This window comes from Oryctolagus cuniculus, chromosome 2, assembly GCF_964237555.1.
Source record: "Oryctolagus cuniculus chromosome 2, mOryCun1.1, whole genome shotgun sequence".
In the NCBI taxonomy this organism is placed as follows: Eukaryota; Metazoa; Chordata; class Mammalia; order Lagomorpha; family Leporidae; genus Oryctolagus; species Oryctolagus cuniculus.
In genome coordinates, this window is record NC_091433.1 from 111,662,605 (window position 1) to 111,683,143 (window position 20,539).

A 20,539-nucleotide genomic window follows, 5' to 3' on the forward strand; every position below is an offset into this window, starting at 1 on the left:
ACAGGCTGTGATTGGTTGGGGCATAGACCACCCCTTGACCAGATTGGCTGGTCTTGGCTATATAAGCTGTTGTACTAACTGAAATAAATGAGTCTGCGGGCTGCTCGCCTCAGGCCTGCTTTCACCCGACTCCTGCAGTCTGTGTGGTGACTCTGCGCCTCTTGCCCCCACCACGCTCCTCTCAGAAGTGAATCCACTGCAACATTGTTGATAAATCAACTGCAACAAAGAAGAAGTAGAAAAATCTGAATAGTCCCTGTAACAAACACTCTACATGGGGCCAGCACTGTGGCGTAGTGGGTAAAGCCACCGCATCCAGTGCCAGCATCCCATATGGGCATCAGTTCCTGACTGCTCCATTTCCAATCCAGCTCTCTATTATGGCCTGGGAAAGCAGTAGAGGATGGCCCAAGTCCTTGGGCCCCCGCACCTGCATGGAAGACCCGGAGGAAGCTCCTGGATCCTGGCTTCAGATCAGTGCAGCTCTGGCCGTTGCGGCCAACTGGGGAGTGAACCAGTGGACAGAAGACCTCTCTCTCTGCCTCTCTTCCTCTTTCTGTGTAACTCACTAACTTTCAAATAAATAAATAAATCTTTAAAAAAAAAAACACACACTCTACAAATAAGATTAATGCAACAAAATATTCAAAGAATATGAAGTTCTAGGGATGGGAGAAAAAAATCATGAAATCGGATAAATCCCAAGACTGCAGGGATTCGATCGATCTGATACACTGCATTAGTAGATCAAGGAAAACCATATGATCATCTCGAAAGACGCAATAGAGTTTCTATTTAAAAAGACCTATTGTATTGAGTTGATTTTTATTGGGCTATTCCATCAGAGGGTATACATGATGGACAAGTCATATATACGACTATATCAGTGATACCTAATAGTTCTATGCAGTTGACAGCTTACAAGTCACCTTTGCATCCGTTGTCTACCTAATTCTAACCTCTCTCAAGTATAAGGAAACAGATTTCAAAGGACTAAGTGATTTCTTCCAAATCCCAAATATCGTCATCCTGGATTTTGTTGGTTCTTTCTGATTTCATATGCTACGTATCAAATTAAAATGAACAGTTAGCCACATACAGATAATACATAATTGGAAAAAATCCAAAAATCATGAATCCAATTCACTCTCACATACTCTTGGCACAAAGATACAAACAAAAAATGCTAACGCTGTGGCTTTATAGTCTTTGTCATGTCAATCTTTCCTTCACAAGTTTGTAATCTGCAACTGAACAGTGGCATTTTCCCAACTTAACAACTGTAGCTCTGTCAAAGCTAAATGAAGCAGCCTGGTGGCTTCTACTTATCAACTTGGCAGCTTGTCTTTGGGGAACCAGTGACCGTTCCCTTTGGTACTTATTTCTAACTGGTTACAAATGATCTACCTATGCCATAACAATTTGGGTTGTTCTCAGTACAACTCAATGTGCCTTCTCAGTGTCAAATAAAAGGCTGTTATGGGAAAAATACAGTAGCACTTTCCCTTATCCTTCTTGCTAAGTACAGCTAAAAAATCCTAGGTCTTATATGTAAAACAAGCATACCAAGATTTCAAAAGGTAGAGAAAGAGCAGACCAGTTAGGGACCTACCAACCTGAGGAACAACAGAGCAGTTTCTTGGGTTCTCTTTTTGCCTCATCTTTCCCAGACCGGGTTCTGGAAAAACTGGCAACCCAGAAACGCCAACAGGTATAGACCCCAAACAAATAAACAAACAAAAGGCACAAGAAAAATCTAAAAAATCTGTTCCTTCTAGCCAAAGGACTTTGAAGGGAGCCACCTAGCAAGACAGTAGACTTAGACAACTGCCCTCTTCAACCAAAGATCCCAAGAGGCAAAAATCTGCAGCCCCATTCCCAGGGGCTGAGTGGGGAGCCTGTATCTGCACCCTCACTAGGCTGTAATGAGGCTCCACCGGCCTCCACCCTCACCCCAAGGTGCTGTCAGAGAAGGCCAAGTTAGTGGGCAGCTTTTTAGAAGCCATCCTTGCCCTGACCTCCCCGTGGCAGAAGCAGTGGAGGCCACAGTCAGTGGGGGAGACTAGGCCTCCAGCTCTACCCAGAGACAAGACATTTCCCCTCCTAACTGGTCTGGTGTCAGAGGAGGAGAGTGAACATCAGGAGGTGCATCCCTGCCCCAGCCCATGGCACCAGTGAGAGCCATGTGGGGAGCGGTAATGACACAGTCCTGACCCTCCCAGCTGGGGTGTATGAGTGAAGGCCTAGTTGAGCAGCAGTATCGAGGCTCCCTATCAGTGAGGAACCCCAGTGATGAACTGCAGTAACAAAGCAATGTCCTGTTAACTCTCCACCAGGACACTGCCACAGGAGGCCTGCCAAGACAGACTGAAACAGGATCCCGAGTCTCAGATCATAATGCTCACAGCGCCCAGATGTCAGCACTAAGTCATTCAAGACCCAAGAGAATCTCAACTGGACTGAGAAGATAATCCGCACAGAGCAACGCCGAGCTGACAGATGTGACAGCAGCCATCATAAAAATGCCTCAAGGATGGCCGGCGCCGCGGCTCACTAGGCTAATCCTCCACCTAGCGGCGCCGGCACACCGGGTTCTAGTCCCGGTCGGGGCGCCGGATTCTGTCCCGGTTGCCCCTCTTCCAGGCCAGCCCTCTGCTGTGGCCAGGGAGTGCAGTGGAGGATGGCCCAGGTGTTTGGGCCCTGCACCCCATGGGAGACCAGGAAAAGCACCTGGCTCCTGCCTCCTGCCATCGGATCAGCGCGGTGCGCCGGCCGCAGCGCGCCGGCCGCGGCGGCCATTGGAGGGTGAACCAACGGCAAAAGGAAGACCTTTCTCTCTGTCTCTCTCTCTCTCACTGTCCTCTCTGCCTGTCAAAAAAAAAAAAATTAAAAAAAAAAATGCCTCAAGGAGTAATTGCAAATACATTTGACACAAATACAAGAACAGAAAGTCTCAACAGAGATAGAACAAGGAATACAGTAGAACCAAAAAAAAAAAAAAAGAAAAGAAAACCCAGCAACTTAAATAAAACTCAATGATGGGCTCAGCAGCAGAAGGGAAGTGACACAGAGAAGAAACAGTAAACTTGAAGAACTAAAAATAATTTTCTCAACAGAGAAAATGACTATGGACTGGATTAGGTACCCCTAACATTCATTGTTGAGATCCTTACCCCCATTGTTACTATATTTGGAAATAGGCTTTTAGGAGGTAATTAAGGTTAAAAGAGGTCATAAGGTGAGGTGCTAATCTAACAAGATCGGGGCTGGATAAGAAGGAACTCACGCTCTCCCTCTCCACACACAGGTACTGTGAGAAGCTCACGTGCGGACACCGTGTAACGGCAACCATCTACAAGCAAGGAAAAGAGCCCTCACCAGAGCTGGACCCTGCTCAAGCCCAACTTTGGAAGGCCAGCCCTTAGAACTTCCAGAAATAAGCCTCCAGTTTTAGAGGCACCTGTCGGTGGTGTTTTATTATGCAGCTTGAACACACTCAGATTTTGGTACCGTGAAGTTGCACGCTGCTGTGACAAATACCGGAAATGTGGGAGTAGCTTTGGACTGAGTAATGGGTGAGTTTTGAGGGGCATGCTAGAATATGGAAGTTTAAAAAAAGGTCATTCTGGCTTTTAGGTGGCAATGAAGAATACCTTATTGGGACTAAAGGAAAGAGCCTTTTTTGTTACAAAGTAGCAAAGAAGTTGTCTGAACTGTATCCTAGTGTTTTGTGACAAGTGGCACTTGGGAGTGATAGATTATTTAGCAGAAGGTATCTAAGGAAAGCACTGAAGGTGTGGCTCGGGTCCTCCTTACTGCTTAGAAGCTAGAGATGAATTAAATAATGCATTTTGGAGGCCGGCATTGTGGTGTAGCAGGTTAAGCCTCTGCCTGGGAAGCGAGCATCCCATATGGGCGCCAGTTGAAGTCCTGGATGCTCCACTTCTGATCCAGCTCCCGGCTAATGCCCGTGGGAAAGCAGTGAAAGATGGCCCAAGTGCTTAGATCCCTGTACCCGCGTGGGAAACCTAGAAGCAGCTCTGGGCTCCTGACTTTGGCCCAGCCCAGCTCCAGCCATTGTGGCCATTTGAGGATTGAACCAGCAGATGGCAGGTCTCTCTCTCTCTCTCCCTCTCCCCCTTTCTGTAACTCTTTCAAATAAATAAACAAACCTTTTAAAAATGCAGTGTTAAGCATGGGATTAGACAGCAGAAACAGTGCCAGCCGGGACTCAGGGGCACAGGAAAACAGAGGCAAAATGAAGGAGGACCATCACACCTTTCAGATCCTACCAGACCAGGTGCTAGAGCTTTTGGCTGTGAGTACAATTCTTCAAGAACAGGGAAGAATGTCCCTAAAGGCAACTCAGAGATCAGCAGGGTTGCCTCTTGTTTCAAGAAATGGAGTCATCGCCTTGGCTCTAAGAGGCCAGATGACCCCCCAGGCCTTACAGGGGAACTGCCCGCAAAGCCTCGAGAACAGGGCAACCTCGGCAGAGACACAGAAGGGAAGACGGGAATGCTACTCCAGTGGGTCCAGAAGGCGGAGCACAGACTGGAGAGGGTCACTCTGAAGTCTTAAGGTCTCCTGGAATCTGCCAGATCCGGCGCTTCCTAGGAACCCATCGCCCTTTCTTCTTCCTATTTTTCCCTCTTCAGGACAGGAATGTTCACCCCATGCCTGTAAAACGATTGTATTTTGGAAGGAAGTTGTCAGATTACACAGGTTTCCACCTGGAGATGAACCTTGCCTCAGGATGAACCGTATTCTCATCCATATGATCTAGATGGTTCTTAGGTGAAATTGTAAACTTTAGACTTCAAAATTGATGTGGGGGATGAGGTTAAGACTTCGGCGACTATTGGGGTACAAGTAATGAGTTTTGCATGAAAGCATGCCAATCTGGGGCAGGGAGAGGGGCTGGGGTGGAATGTTACAGACTGAGCTACTGTCTTCCTGAATTTCAGGTGGGTGACTCCATTTGGAAACAGGGTTTTTAGGAGGTGCTTAAGGTTCAATGAGGCCAATAGGACTGGCGGCCTTACAAGAGGGAGACAGCCTCTCACCTTGTGCACGCACTGGGAAAAGCCCACCTGAGGACACAGTGTGAAGGCAGAAATCTGCAAGCCAGGAAGAAACTCCTAGCCAGAAACTGAGCCCTTGGACTTCCCAGCCTCCAGAGGCGTGAGAAGTAACAATTCTCTGAGCCAACCAACCTACGGTTATCTGTTAGAGCAGATCAAGCAGACTAAGACAACATAGACTGAAAAAAGTTAACAGAGGGGCTGGCGCTGCCGTATAGTGGGCTTAGCCTCTGTCTGTGGCACCAGCATCATCCCATATGGCCGCCAGTTCAAGTCCCGGCTGCTCCACTTTTGATCCAGCTCCCTGCTAATGTGCCTGGGAAAGCAGCAGAGGATGGCCAAGTCCTTGGGCCCCTGCACCCAATTGGGAGACCCAGAAGCTCCTGGCTCCTGGCTTCTGATTGGCCCAGTTCTGGCATTGCAGTCATTTGGAGAGTGAACCGACTGATGGAAGACCCTTCTCTCTGTCTGTAGCTCTACCTTGCAAATAAATAAATAAAATCTTTTTAAAAAAAAGTTAACAGAGCCACAGGAACTTTTGTGATTATAACCAAAGACCTAGCATTTCTGTTATCAAAGTCTCAGAATGAGGGAAGAAGGGGTGGGGTAGGATAAAAATGTGTTTACAGGCATGACAGTTGAAAATTCCCCAAATTTGGCAAAAGACAAAAATCTATAGATGGAAGAAACTCAGCAATCTTCAAATAAACCAAAAGAAATCAACACAAAGACACGTCACAGTGAGACTACTAAAAATTAAAAAATATTGCATGAAAAAATTCTCTAGTAATAACCTTCAAAATTTCAACGAAAAAGAAATGATGTTAGCTGCCTCTCCCCAAGAGTAAAATGGTAGAAGGCAAGTATTTAAAAATCTTTTCAAGTTTTTTACAATCTAATACATAATGTCAGTGCAAGTCTACAGCTCAATTTTACTATGGAATGAAAAAAAAACCTAAGGTACAAAATACACAAAACTGAGGTAAACCTTTATAAATAAGCACATTTCCAGGTAACATTAATAGCTTAAAACAGACTGAACTCATCAAAGTTCTCTCGTGTACTCTCCCTCTTCTAAGCTATAGCTCTTGATCTTCAAAATTAATGCGACTCTGGGTAGGCGGTGTCTAATAAGCTAGGTTGGAAAGACACACGGTTCCAGGCAGCCCTGCGGGCCGACGTTCGTCAGCTTCAGGGGAAGCCGCCCTCATGGGAACCTGGCAGCTGCCCCACTGGCAAGTCTGTACCTTCTGTGAATGTTCAGTCGAGTAGCTGTCACAGTCAACCGACCCTTTTTTCTATCCGTCCCATCTACCTCTTACGCACTCGTGTACTTACAACTAAAGGACAACTTGCCTTCCTCGACCAAGTCCAACCCTGGACAGCTCACTGTGAACTCCTAATTCCTTATTTCTTCCCTTGCCATTTCCCTAAAAGGCCCACTCTTCTCTTTAAAACTTTAACCCCTTAGCATTGTGCTATCCAGCCCAGCCAAGACATGTCAGCTCCCACCATGGCAAACCCTTACTTCACTCTCGAGGATCTGCTAGCTTACATACACATTAGGGTACAAGAATCTCCCCGGGGAAATCACTGTCCTACATTAGTACATTTTTAAAATGCAGCCCTCCCCACTTTCACAGCCTAAGTACATTATGCTCCACGTCAACAACGACTTCCCAGCACTTCTTTTGTATCGAAGCCTTCAATTTCTCTGTAGCCTCCTCAATATGGTACTCAGTAAACACACTCTGAGTGCACCGTGTTTATCCAGTATGAATTCTCTTTTGTTGGCCGAGGGCTGAATGCTCACTACAGACTTGTCCGTACTGCTTGGCTTTCCCTCCAGGGTGAGTTTTCTGATGTTGAGAAAGGGATGAACTCTGGCTGAAGGCTTTCCCGCACTCCTTACACTTGTACGGTCGTTCTCCAGTGTGAGTTTTCTGGTGTTTCGTAAGAGATGAGCTCTGGCTGAAGGCTTTTCCACAGTCCTTACACTTGTAAGGCTTCTCTCCAGTGTGTGTCCTCTGATGACGAATCAGGGCTGAGCGGTCACTAAAGGCTTTGGCACAATCGCTGCACTTGTAGGGCTTCTCCCCAGTGTGAGTCCTCTGGTGCTGAGTCAGGGCGGAGCAGTAGCCAAAGGCCTTCCCACACTCGAGGCACTCGTACGGCCTCTCTCCAGTATGCGTTCTCTGGTGCTGAATGAGGCCCGAGCGGTCACTAAAGGCTTTGCCGCATTCATTGCACTTGTAAGGTTTCTCTCCAGTGTGGATGACCTGATGCTGGGTGAGGAATGTGCTCTGGCTGAACGCCTTCCCACACTCGCGGCACTCATAAGGTTTCTCTCCAGTGTGAATTCGCTGGTGTTGAGTGAGGTATGAGCTCTGGTTAAAGGCCTTCCCACACTCGTTGCACTCATAGGGTTTCTCTCCAGTGTGGATTATGTGATGGCGAATAAGGGCCGAGCGGTGACTGAAGGCCTTCCCACAGTCATGACATTCGTAGGGTTTCTCCCCAGTATGAATTCTCTGGTGCAGGGTAAGGTGTATGCTCTGGCTAAAGGCTTTGCCACATTCCTTACATTCATAGGGTTTCTCTCCCGTGTGTATTCTCTGATGCAAGACAAAAGCTGAGTAGTAGCTGAAGGCCTTTTCACACTCATTACACTTCCAAGGTTTCTTTCCCGCGTACGTCCGCTCATGCCTGCTTACGTCTGAATTCTGTTTCAATTTCCGTTTAAAAGAATCACAATCCCGTAGCCTCTCTCCTTGTTGCTGACCCAGTAATGACCTCCGACTACAATTCCTTTTACAGTCATCGCGTTGGTGACTTCTCTCCCCAGGTTGCTTCTGAGTGACAACTTCCTGCATCAAATGTTTCTCGCGGTTTTGCTGCTGACCCTCTAGAGGAGCCTCCCCTCCCCTGGGACTTCCCTCTGGAAGTCTTTCCAGCAGCACCCCAGGGGCTGACTCCTCCTTGGCAAGGTCCTCCAGATTTAGCATCTTGCTTTCTGGTGTTCTCGCCCAGGCTGAAAGAAGCAAATATACAGGTATCATTTCTCACGTGCGGAGAAAAACAACTGCTGTCGTGGGAAAATAATGAAACAAAAAAAATGTTCCCGGGAGACATGACCTTGACAGCTCTGGCAAAGAGCTGTGCAATCTTGTAACACTCCCCCACGCAACACCGTAGCAAACGAGAGAGAACAGCAGAACACGACTAAGCAGAGGTGGCGCCAGCGTCGTGGTGCAGCCAGTTAGGCCACTGCTTGGGACGCCGGCACCCCCCATCAGAGTACCTTGCTCTGCTTCCAGTTCAGCTCCCTGCTAATGCATCTCAGTGAGCAGCAGCAGATGCCCCACCCACGTGGGAGACCTGGATGGAATTCCCAGCTCCTGGATTCCACCAGGTCCAACCATAGCCACTGTGGCCATTTGGAGAGTGACCCAGTGGATGGAAGACTTTCTCTCTCTCACTTTTACTTTCTCTGTCACCATGCCTTTCAAATTAAACAAAAGGGGCCGGTGTCGTGGCTCACTTGGTTAATCCTCCGCCTACAGCCCCAGCACCCATATGGGCACCGGGTTCTAGTCCTGGTTGCTCCTCTTCCGGTCCAGTTCTCTGCTATGGCCCAGGAGGGCAGTGGAGGATGGCCCAAGTGCTTGGGCCCTGCACCTGCATGGCAGACCAGGAGGAAGCACCTGGCTCCTGGCTTTGGATTGGTGTAGCTCCTGCCGTGGTGGCCATTTGGGGGGTGAACCAACGGAGGGAAGACCTTTCTCTCTCTCTCACACTGTCTATAACTCTACCTGTCAAATAAATTTAAAAAAAATAAACAAAAAAGATATTAACAAAAAACCTAGAAGAGGTGATGTGGGAAATTGGCAGACAAAAACAGAATCTGGAGGGTAGAGGGCTAGCATCAGAAAAAGAGGGTTTCCCAAGAGTTACCCACTGCCCCATGCCCCTGGAGCGTCATAACTCTGCCACCAATCTTTTCCCATTCCAGTACGTCCTAAGCACGGCTTTAAAAAACGAATCTTTCAAAAACTATCCCTTTTACACACACAAAAATCTCTGATTCCACTGTCTCAAGATGAGACGCAAATTCTAGAAGCTAGCATTCAATGTGGTAAAGACTTACAAATTCAAATTATTACAAAGCATGCAAATTAGGAAATAATCATTCACCTGATTCTTTACTATCACCCCACACCTAGCTAATTAGAAGGAATAAAATTGAGCTAAGTTGAAAAAAAAAGTGAAGAAAATGAAGAAGAGCAGTTTGGGCCAGCACCCTGGCTCACTTGGTTAATCCTCCACCAGCCGCGCTGGCATCCCATATGGGCGCTGGGTTCTAGTCCCGGCTGCTCCTCTTCCAGTCCAGCTCTCTGTTGTGGCCTGGGAAGGCAGTGGAGGATGGCCCAAGTGCTTGGGCCCCTACACCCACATGGGAGACTGGGAGGAAGCACCTGGCTCCTGGCTTTGGATTGGCGCAGCTCCGGCCATTGCGGCCACTTGGAGAGTGAACCAACGGAAGGAAGACCTTTCTGTCTGTCTCTCCCTCTCACTGTCTATCACTCTACCTGTTAAAAAAAAAAAAAAAAAAAAAGGCAGTTTGCGGGGAGTGGAAGGTAAATGTCCATGTGCTCAGGCCACCCACCCGTCAGGACACCTGTCCCAAGGTCCTGGATGCCCAGTGAGAGCTCGGGGTAGACCTCAGGGCTAAAACTGCTTAAATACTTCTGGGCATGTCTCTACACAAGATGATGCAACAGAAATCAGTGTTCTCATGTCACACTCAGGGAAGCGCCCGAGTTCTCAAAAGAGAAATAGGTTAAAAGCAAATGGACCTCCCGCAAGAAGAATTAAAGCCCAGGATACTAATGGAGAGCACACAGTCGGTAGAGGACAGGAAGGGACTTGCCTGTCTGGTGCTAAAGGTTCAAGCTGGAGAACAGAGAAGGCAAAAAGGTTAGGCAGGTGGATAAAAAAGGCCTTGAATGTGGGCAGAAGACTGGAAGCACTGGCAGAGCAAGGAGCTCGCTGGGGAATCTCGTAGTGTTACTCTGCCTCAGTTACTCACCAATAAGGTTAGAAAAGGTACAATTAGGCGGTAGCCTAATATGGTAATCTAGTTTAAGTGACAAGGTGACAAGGTCAAATTCACTTCTTTCAAAACATTACCAGGACTTAAAGAGATAGCCATTGTCTACAGCCAGATAACATTCTTTTTTTAAAAAAATATTTATTTTATTTATTTGAAAGGCAGAGTTAGAGAGGCAGAAGCAGAGAGAGAGAGAGAGAGGTCTTCCATCCGTTGGTTCACTCCCCAGATGGCCAGAGCTGCGCCAATCCAAAGCCAGGAGCCAGGAGCTTCTTCCAGGTCTCCCATGCGGGAGCAGAGGCCCAAGGACTTGGGTCATCCTCAGCTGTTTTCCCAGGCCAAAGCAAAGAGCTGGATTGGAAGTGGAGCAGCTGGGACTTAAACTGGCGCCCATATGGGATGCTGGCACTGCAGGCAGTGGCCTTACCCACTACGCCACCACGCCGGCCCCCAGATACTATTCTAAACATTTCTCTTGGATTTGTTCATTTCATCTGTGAGTGAAGTGCTATCATGATCTCCATTTTACAGTTGGGGATTGGAGTCACAGAGATGATAAGTCACTTGTTAAAGGTCACAGAGCTAGTAAGTAGCTAAGACACAGAGAGACTGATCCCTAAATCTGTCTCTCTCTCTCTCTCTTTTTTTTTTTTTAACAAGATTTGTTTGTTTATTTGAAAGACAGAGTTACATGGAGAGAGGGACAGATAGATAGATCTTCTGTCTGCTGGTTCACTCCCCAGATGGTTTCAGTGGCCAGCACTGTGCCAGGCCAAAGCCAGGAGCCAGGAGCTTCTTCCAGGTCTCCCACATGGGTGCCAGGGGCCCAAGCACTTGGACTATGTTCCACTGCTTTTCCCAGGCCATGAGCAGGGAGCTGGATTGGAAGTGGAGCAGCTAGGACTTGAACTGGTGCCCATAGGGGATGCTGGCATTGCAGGCAGCCCCTGTGGCCACTATGCCACAATGCCGGCCCCCTAAAATCTGTGCTTTTAGCCGGCGCCGCGGCTCACTAGGCTAATCCTCCGCCTAGCGGCGCCGGCACACCGGGTTCTAGTCCCGGTCGGGGCGCCGGATTCTGTCCCGGTTGCCCCTCTTCCAGGCCAGCCCTCTGCTGTGGCCAGGGAGTGCAGTGGAGGATGGCCCAGGTGCTTGGGCCCTGCACCCCATGGGAGACCAGGAAAAGCACCTGGCTCCTGGCTCCTGCCATCGGATCAGCGTGGTGCGCCGGCCGCAGCGCGCCGGCCGCGGCGGCCATTGGAGGGTGAACCAACGGCAAAGGAAGACCTTTCTCTCTGTCTCTCTCTCTCACTGTCCACTCTGCCTGTCAAAAAAAAAAAAAAAAAATCTGTGCTTTTAACCTCATAGGCTATGCTGCCGCTGCTTAGAGACTAAGGCAAAAATCAACTTATAAAGTTAAAATAATAAAATACACAAAATTACTAAAATATAATAATTTTGTGATGTAAAAAATTGCCTTATCCTGCAAATGCGGGAAAGTCTAGTTTAAAGCTTTGCTTGCAAGCAAGTTACACAACAAACATTAAAATATTGGTTTCATAAGCCGGCGCCGTGGCTCAATAGGCTAATCCTCCACCTTGCGGCGCCGGCACACCGGGTTCTAGTCCCGGTCGGGGCACCGGATTCTATCCTGGTTGCCCCTCTTCCAGGCCAGCCCTCTGCTGTGGCCAGGGAGTGCAGTGGAGGATGGCCCAGGTGCTTGGGCCCTGCACCCCATGAGAGACCAGGAAAAGCACCTGGCTCCTGGCTCCTGCCATCGGATCAGCGCGGTGCGCCGGCTGCAGCGGCGGCCATTGGAGAGTGAACCAACGGCAAAGGAAGACCTTTCTCTCTGTCTCTCTCTCACTGTCCACTCTGCCTGTCAAAAAAAAAAAAAAAAAAAAATATTGGTTTCATTTCATCTTATTCTGGAAAAAGAACTGGTTTGAAAATGTGAAAAGTATTTACCCTGTAACAACACGAGACTCTGACTATACACAGACCATCCTCCACAGAGCTGGGGTGGCCAGGACAGGTCAGAACTTCAGCCTCCTCCTGGGCCTACTGGAACCTGCAAGAGGCCCCTTCACCACATTCCCACGACTCTCTGGGCTGTGTTCTTGCTGCTTCTGGCAATCACTCACCTCTACCGGCTCCTTTCGCCCCCAGCTCCTCCCCATGCTCCAGCTGAGAGATTACATCAGGCGTGGAAATTGGAAGCCCTGTCCACGGAAGGGAAAAAGAGTGTGGTAAAGAGCTCAGTGTTAGCTCCTGGGTCTTGAGGGATAAGTGTGCGTGTGTGCGTGTGTGTGTGTGCGTGTGTGTGTGTGTGAGCGCATGTGTGTGTGGGCGGGTATCAGTTCTGCTTCCTTTCTCAACAGTGCTCTGAAGGGAGGAAGATCGATATGGGGTTTTGAGTTCAGAAGAATTAAGTTGCATGTTTTTACCTTTCCCTACCAAAAGAAGCAGCACTCACTCTTTACCTGTTGTTTCCTTGGTGAGGGAGTAGAGAAGAATGCTACAGGCCCATAAGATAAAGGTGCTCACTTTTAACGCCAGGAGTATCAAACTCCATCTGAGGAGGGAGCAGCAGAAATTACCTGTCTCGGGCTTAACAGGAATGAAGTGTCTTTGAATCCAAGGACCCCACAGCTCCGAGGCACTGGCAAAGCGAAGGTACCACACTGGGACACTCCCAGCAAGGGGGTGGGGGGGTGTCGTCCTTACCCAGCAAGACCAGATTCTGGTGCTTCTCTGGCTCATCGCCCTGAGGCTGATCCAGCTGCCCCCACTGGGTCAGAGTCTCCGCCATGCCCCTGACCAGTGCATCCTGAAAGCCAAACACAACAGTGCTCACCACTGGGCCTCCTCCCAGAGGCTTCTGGCAAGGACTAAAACTGTCCCAGAGGAGGACAGGAAGGAGAGGCACAGGACAAACAACCTCAGACCTCCCTTCTCACACTAAGAGGCTCTTGTGTATTTTATAGTCCAGTCTGCCCCTGCATCAGAACTGCATGATGCCACGGGTAGGAAGGAAAGAACTTGCAATGGAAAACCTGAAGCTGTGAGTTCTCAGTTTATGTATTAATAGATTAAGTTATAGAACTATAGAATTCCTTACTAATTATATAGGAGAAAATACAATGATAAGAATAATATTTTCTGGGCTGGCACTGTGGCGTAGCAGGTAAAGCCACTGCCTGCAGTGCCGGCATCCCATATGGGTGCCAACGTAAGTCCCAGCTGCTCCTCTTCCAATCCAGCTCTCTGCTGTGGCCTAGGAAAGCAGTAGAAGATGACCCAAGTCCTTGGGCCCCTGCACCTGCATGGGAGACCCGGAAGAAGAAGCTCCTGGCTCCTGGCTTCAGATTGGTGCAGCTCCAGCCGTAGTGGCCAATTGGGGAGTGAACCAGAGGATGGAAGACCCCCCCACACCTCTCTGCCTCTGCTTCTCTGTAACTCTGCCTTTCAAAATAAATAAATCTTTAAAAAAAATTAAGATGTTTGATATACATGCCACAGAATATGCATTTATTCAGCTTCAAATCCTTGTGCAAGCTGCTCAAGTGTCCTGTCGCTTCTCACAACAGCCCTGTGCGGCCCGCTTCTACTCCACCTCACAGTCCCTTCCTTCTCACTCTCTGCCCAGGCAGCACCCGCTGGAAACGTGTGCCTGCTTCCCTTCTGCTCCTGTCGCCTGCACATTTCCTGCTCCTGAGTGGCTCCCTCCCGCGGGGTACTTTCACTTACTTCCGTCCCACACACCTCCCAGCTCAGGTTCCGCCTTGGGACACACTTTTCCCAACTCTGGTGGCAGCACAGCGCGCTGTGCTTTCTTTGCTCTTTGGTTACACATACTGAGGGGCTTGGTGATCAATGTCTTTCTGTTCCCGTGACCACACAAAGCCCACGAGAGCCAAGGCCAGGTCTGCTTTCGCTCAGTGAGTACCGCACGCAGAGCAGGAACTCCGTAAACATCCATCTTTTAGGGGAATGAATGAAGGAAGCAATGAATGACAATTAGGAGAAACAAGTCTAAAAGGCCTGTTCCAGAAAAAGTGCATGGGAACAGAAATGTATCAAACAGTGAAAACACGGCAGGAGTGGTAATTCTAGCCTAACCGTGATCTAGAACAGGGGCACAAAGCTTTGTTTACTGAGAGGTGGGTGGAGGGAGCAAGATATACAATGCTCCTCCGACTGTGTTTACTGCTGATAAGAAAGATGCTTTATTTTCTAATTTTATAAAACATTTCAATGCAAATACAATTTAATTGAGACACAATAAAATAGACCAGACCCTGGGTTGCAAGCAAATCAGCGTGACCCCTCCTTGAGCTACCCTTCTGCTGTAGCTCTCCAATCATATCTATGAATACAAGGGCTCATTCTGTTCATAGTCATCATTTTAATGTATATGATACAGCCCTCCAAAAACAAAGGGTAAAACAATGCATATAATGAAATACAGTTTAAAAACTATCTATATGAAAATTCTCAGCCCCAAATAAACTTTATTCTAACACTTGATGTATGAAATCGCTATATTTTTTATTTAAGTTTATGGCCCCTTAAGTATATATGCCTTACATAGGATTAATACAATATAAACATATGCAGTTGTCTTTCTTTACAAACAATGATAATGCTAATACATTAACTGGCAGTTCCTTTCAGATTATACTTTCCTAAGGGAACCTCTGCCATTGGACTCACTCAGGGCTGGGGCTAGAAGGCACAGACACACCAACCAGACCCTGTCCAACAGATGCCGGCGACTTTTTCATTTCTCTTCCCTTCTCTCTGAAAGTGACCACATTTAGTCCTGGAGCTTTTTTCCCTTGTACAGGAGTCGTTAGTACCTGTATGCTGAGAGACCTGGTCTGATGTAGGCCAGAGGGTCTGCTGCTGCTCCCCCAGGGTCCTAGTCAGGGCCCCCAGAAACAGCTTTTCCAAACCATCTCTCCTGTCAGTTACGACAAACTGCATCTGTGTGTGCAGCCTCTGAAAACCTCCATGGGGCCTAACAGCCTTTGGAAGAAGTCTCTGCAGATTTTCCTGCGTTCTGGCTACAACAGCTTGCCCCACAGTGACTGCACACACCTTGAAGCTCACCAACGCTTTTAGCACTTGGAGACTTTCCCCCGAAAGCTATCCTCTCCTGGAATACTGCTGTACTCTGCTCTCTAACTACCCCATTTCTCTTGGTTTTCACAGCGCAGTTTTTATCCTAAACCTTTCTCTTATACTCTAGATGACGACAGCTCTCTTGAAGGGTCTTCTATGAATGATTTGTCTATACCAGTCGTTTTTACATTAAAAAATATTCCTTTGTGCTGTCCAACTATTTTATTTATCTATATCTTGTCTTAGTAAATGCCATTATTCAAGGGCAAGTGCTTTTATGATGTTACATCTCAGCACAAACCCAGTTACAGTAAGTGTGCAGCAAACACTCACTGGGTTAAAAGAAGCATCGCTGGGCAAGGAGGAGCGTTTCCTGTGAGGTCTGTGTCAGTATATCAGGATGGACCCAGCCCTCTAGGAATCAGCACTTGGCAACTCCGTAACAAAGGAAGAAAATACAACTACGTCTAAGAACAGAAGAAAAAAAAAAAAAGAAGAAGAAGAAGAAAACAATCTAAACTTACCTGGGAACCAGGGGGCAGCACTACAGGGGGTATGCCATTTTCCTTGGGATTTCCAGCCCCAGAAAGGTTTGAGTGCCCGGAAGGTGATCCTAGAAGTGGAGACAGGAGCCATGCCGGATCACTCTGGCCTTGCAGTAGACTCGGACAACTGGCCACTCACCAGCTACTTGGCATCTACAGGGGGTCAACACAGGGAACCAGAGGACAGTCTCATAACGTCTTCGCATCAGGCCAGTTCCTGTGCTTCTGCACTCTTTAACCGCTAGCACTGATCTAGGAGAATCTGGATCTATAACTCGGACAAGTCTCATCTACTGAGTAGCGAAAGGCAAACTCACCGTTCCTGTCTATCAACCGTGTGCCATCTCTGTAGCATTCCAGGCTCAGGGGAGGAAGACTAAACCAGTTACATTATTTTTGCATACCGGCTTTTCAGATGCAATACTGGCTGTCTCTGAAAAATGAGTCTGTGGGAAAACCACCACCAAAACCCACACAGAAACACCAGGATTCTCCACAAATCCTATGACTTCTCCAATCCTACCTTTCCCTATCTGCCCAATAGGTGAGATCGTCTCCCAGAACTGCCTTATGGGGCTCCTGTGAGGACAAAAGGAAGCCCGACTGTTAGACCTGTTGATCCCGGGAGTCGGGGCGAGAGGGACTCCATCACCCCGCGAGCAGGTGGGCATGGAGGTAGCCGGCTCCCTCAAAGCCGCAAAGGACTCTGCGCGCCCCAGCCAGAGGGCAGCCTTTCTCCTCTGCTCACTCCCTAGCGGGCACCGCGCCCGCGTCACTCCCAAGTCTCACCTCTGCCCCGGGGCTCCATGGCGCCTCCCTCCTCCAGCCGGACCCGAGACGACAGCCGCGCGGGCCCACCCAGAAACCCGGGAACGCGCGCGCGCCCCTCGCCGGGCGGCCCAGCGCCCTGCCACTGGGGGACACCCCCCACACACACCCCCGCCTTCTGTCCGTGCACTCAGATTGGGAAGGACCGGCCCTCCACCCTCCTCCACCTCTGGCCGGACACAGAAGTAGGGGACTGCCAACAATGGCATCTAAGAGGCACCCAGGCCCAGCGGCTCCGGTAGACCTCGAGAATAAACTACAACTCCCAGAATCCTCCGCAGGGCGCGCCTCACGCCCCTTCCCAGAGGACCCTGCGGCGCGCCCGCTTTTCGGGCAGCTGTTCTCCTTGTCACCTGTCAGGTGGGTGGGTTCGGTTCCAGGCAAGTGCGTGCGCGTGGGTCTCAAAGAGTCTCCGCTTCCCTAGATGCCGACGCCGGGCGCGGGCCGCGCCAGACGCCGCTTCGTATGGAGTATCATGCTTCCCGCAACGGTAGCAGCCCAGGACGGCGCCGCGACCACGCGGGATGCCTTTCTGATCGCTGTGCTCCCCCGGTGTGGGGAAGCGCCCGCGGCTCGAGGGCTGCTTCTCCCACCTGCGTCGTCTTCTGCTGCCGCCCCTCCCTTTGTGGCCCAGGTTACCCCAGTTTACCGCAAGTAAGCAGGGATGTTTGTTGCAGGCTACACCTCGAAATAAGGAAGAGTGAGATTTCGGTCCCGAAGATCACCTCAACCCAGGAAGAGCCAGACCCTAAGAACCAGTCACCAGCACTGCCGCCCTCAAGGAGACTGGGGCCGGAAATCCTTGCAGACTGCCCTCGAGGTCGGTGGTCCACGGCCTGGTGCAAGTTCGTGCTGATCATCCCGCGATAAAGCAGCCAATTTTCCATCCAGTTCACAGTCCCACGAGAGAAACCCTGATTAGTTTAACCATGTCTGGGATTGAACCACAAAGTCCGATGGCCTCTTCTCCAGTAGAATATCCAACCCCAAGGAAAGATTCCATGTCTCGGCATTGTTGCCTCTTGCCAGGGCACTGAGTCGAAGTGGTTATTACCGGAAAGAGAAAAGCTTTTCTTTTGTCCCCTCCTCCCTGCTGGCTGGGACACAGATAGTAAGTCATCGTGGAAAGCTGAAATCCGGGGGAATGGCCAGCCAACGAGGTAGAAGGAACTCAGCTCCTGACAGTTTATTGGAACGGGGCCTGGGCTTTAACAGAGCGTAGTTGGGGCTCCCGTCGGCAGTGCATATATTAAAATTGGGACATAGCATGGTTGTAAACTCTGATTTTGTGTAAGTCACTATTGCTCGGGTTTCCACTTGTCAGGGAGCCACACTCATTTCCTAAGCTGTAGATTGGCCACGGTTGGGAGGAGAGGGAGCATGTGAGAGGCACTTTCCTGCCAGCTCAGCCAGCCAGTCTCCCACCCTGTCAGTCAGCAGGATACGGGGTGGGCAGCTTTCGGTAGAAGATGGTGTGTGTGGAGGGTGCCACTGGCTGATGTGTATGAGACCCCAGGAAATGCCTTTCTTTTTAATCGTCCCCATCACAAACCAGCTCTCAGTGTTCATGTCCCGTCACTTCTGGAGAGCAGTCAGTGTAACTTGACTGTGCTCTGGGAAGCAGCCCAGGCTTGCCTCCTTGACTGGCCACTCCTCGCCCCCCTTAGTCTCTTCACCAGTCTCTAAACTAGTTGCGTAGCATTGAAACTATATGGTGGGAGCCGGCACTGTAGTACAGCAGGTTAACACCCTGGCCTGAAGCGCCAGCATCCCATAGAGGCGCCTGTTCGATTCCTGGCTGCTCCACTTCTGATCCAGCTCTCTGCTATGGCCTGGGAAAGCAGTGGAAGATGGCCCAAGTCCTTGGGCCCCTGTACCCACATAAGAGACCCGGAGGAAGCTCCTGGCTTCGGATTGTCACAGCTCTGACCGTTGTGGCCAAATGGGGAGTGGACCATTGGATGGAAGACTCACTCTCTCTCTCTCTCTCTCTCTCTCTCTCTCTGCCTCTCTTCTCTCTGTGTAACTCTGACTTTCAAATAAATAAATAAATCTTCAAAAAAAAAAAAAAAAGAACAACTGTGTGGTGAGCAGCGTTACCTGGAAGACGTGCTAAAACGCGGTCCTGGACCGCACTCCCGTTCAGGCCATCTGAGGTGGGCCTGAGAACTTTGATTTCCAGCAAGTTTCCTGGATGCACAAGTTGCTCATCGGGGCATCAACTAAATGTCAGAATGCCCCTGAGTTCAAACCTGGGGCCTGCCTTCTTTCCCGTCATTACTGCTTAGGTGATCTTTTTAAGTTTATTTTTAATTTTTTAAAGATGTATTTATTTGAAAGTCAGAGATACAGGACAGAGATCTTCCATCCAGCCAGGGACTTCATCTGGGTCTCCCAAGCACTTAGGCCATCTTCTGTTGCTTTCCCAGGCCCTTAGCAGGGAGCTGGATTGGAAATAGAGCAGTGGCACTCATGTGGGATGCAGCGACTTCACCTGCTACACCACAACACCAACCTCTCTTGCTCAGTTTCCATGCTCTAAATATCATGCAGTTCCGGTCAGCTCCTGATGTATATCTCCAGTCTTGAGCCGCCCCCTGTCTCTTTATTTGGTGTTTAAGAAAGATCTCTGGCCGGCACCGCGGCTCATTAGGCTAATCCTCCGCCTGCGGTGCCGGTACACTGGGTTCTAGTCCCGGTCGGGGCGCCGGATTCTGTCCCGGTTGCCCCTCTTCCAGTCCAGCTCTCTGCTGTGGCCCGGGAAGGTAGTGGAGGATGGCCCAAGTGCTTGGGCCCTGCACCCCATGGGAGACCAGGAGGAAGCACCTGGCTCCTGGCTTCGGATTGGTGCAATGCGCTGGCCATAGCGGCCATTTGGAGAGAGCGGAAGGAAGACCTTTATCTCTGTCTCTCTCACTATCTAACTCTGCCTGTCAAAAAGAAAAATAAATAAATAAAAATAAAAAAAGAAAGGTCTCTAATGTACTTACATTCAGAACTGAACTGCTGACCCTCCTACCCCACCATACGTCTTCCACCTGTCATTTTTCCCCACATCAATAAACGCCAGCTATATCCTCCTAGGTACTCGGTTTACACACCTTGAAATCATCATTCCTGTCTTTATCTCATACCACCCCCCAATTCCTCAGGAAACCCTGCAGAACCTGACCACTCCTCATTGCTTTAACCACTACCACCCTGTTCCAGTGTCCATCTGCAAATGCTGGCTGCAAGTCCCACTCCTCTATTCTTGCCCTGTACATTGTATTCTCAACGTAATCCCTCCCCAATCTGACAAAAGCCAGGCTTTCAGGGGGCCCACAGCCCCCTCATACTCTGTACCCCCGTAGCTCTCTGATCTCATCCCCTACAGCTTTCCCCTCACTTGTTCTACAGCAAGCACACTGGCCTCCTGGTCATTCTCAATCAAGTGACGCGTGCTTCCAACATGGAGGCTTTGTGCTTGTCCCCTCTGCCTTGCCATCTCCCCAGATGACCCATGTGGCTTGCTCTCTTCCCTCCTCCAAGCCTTTGTTCACCTTCTCCGAGGCCAGCTCTGAACATTCTACTTTGGCTGTGTCTTCTGTATCATTGTATTTTATTTGTTGGGTATCCTCCACACACACCAGAGATCAAGCTTTATGGGTCAAGGCGCAGCCCTAGAATATTATTTTGATGGTCAGTAACTGAATGACAACACACTTTTCTCTGTACTTTGTAGAGAAATTAAAAAGACCTGAAATTAAAATGGCTCTCATTACTTTTCTTGGCTTTCCTTTGAGTGCCAAGCAGCCAAATATCTGCACACCTTATTTGTAAAAGACACACAACAACTGTGTTTC

At 49.2% G+C, this 20,539-nt stretch overlaps 1 protein-coding gene and 1 long non-coding RNA gene across 6 annotated transcripts; one reads left to right on the forward strand and one right to left on the reverse strand.

Moving 5' to 3' along the window:
• Window positions 1-808: 808 nt before the first annotated feature.
• On the reverse strand, window positions 809-17,377 carry ZNF892 (zinc finger protein 892). Of its 5 annotated transcripts, none has more exons than XM_070068792.1 (6): window positions 16,656-17,377; window positions 15,846-15,934; window positions 12,922-13,024; window positions 12,343-12,416; window positions 2,903-8,119; window positions 809-2,526 (listed from the first exon to the last, which is right to left on the reverse strand). In XM_070068792.1, exons 1-5 carry the CDS (start codon window positions 16,672-16,674, stop codon window positions 6,851-6,853), a joined length of 1,554 nt encoding a protein of 517 aa, XP_069924893.1. In that variant the 5' UTR covers window positions 16,675-17,377; the 3' UTR covers window positions 809-2,526; window positions 2,903-6,850. The 5 variants fall into 5 exon arrangements, with proteins under 5 accessions (XP_069924893.1, XP_069924895.1, XP_069924897.1 ...); XM_070068794.1 differs by having other exon boundaries at window positions 12,795-13,024; window positions 16,656-16,941; XM_070068796.1 differs by having other exon boundaries at window positions 15,846-16,019; window positions 16,656-16,941.
• LOC138848556 (uncharacterized) lies at window positions 16,916-17,972 on the forward strand. The gene is made up of 2 exons (XR_011386488.1): window positions 16,916-17,054; window positions 17,372-17,972. It is a non-coding gene; the product is annotated as an uncharacterized lncRNA (long non-coding RNA).
• The last annotated feature ends 2,567 nt before the right edge of the window (window positions 17,973-20,539 follow it).

Coding starts and splice junctions, on each gene's coding strand:
- ZNF892 (XM_070068792.1), bottom strand. Junction 13,025..15,845: donor TGCTGCCCCCTGGTTCCCAG/GTAAGTTTAGAT, acceptor TTTGGCTTTCAG/GATGCACTGGTCAGGGGCAT. Junction 8,120..12,342: donor TGGGGGCGAAAGGAGCCGGT/AGAGGTGAGTGA, acceptor TATTTGCTTCTT/TCAGCCTGGGCGAGAACACC.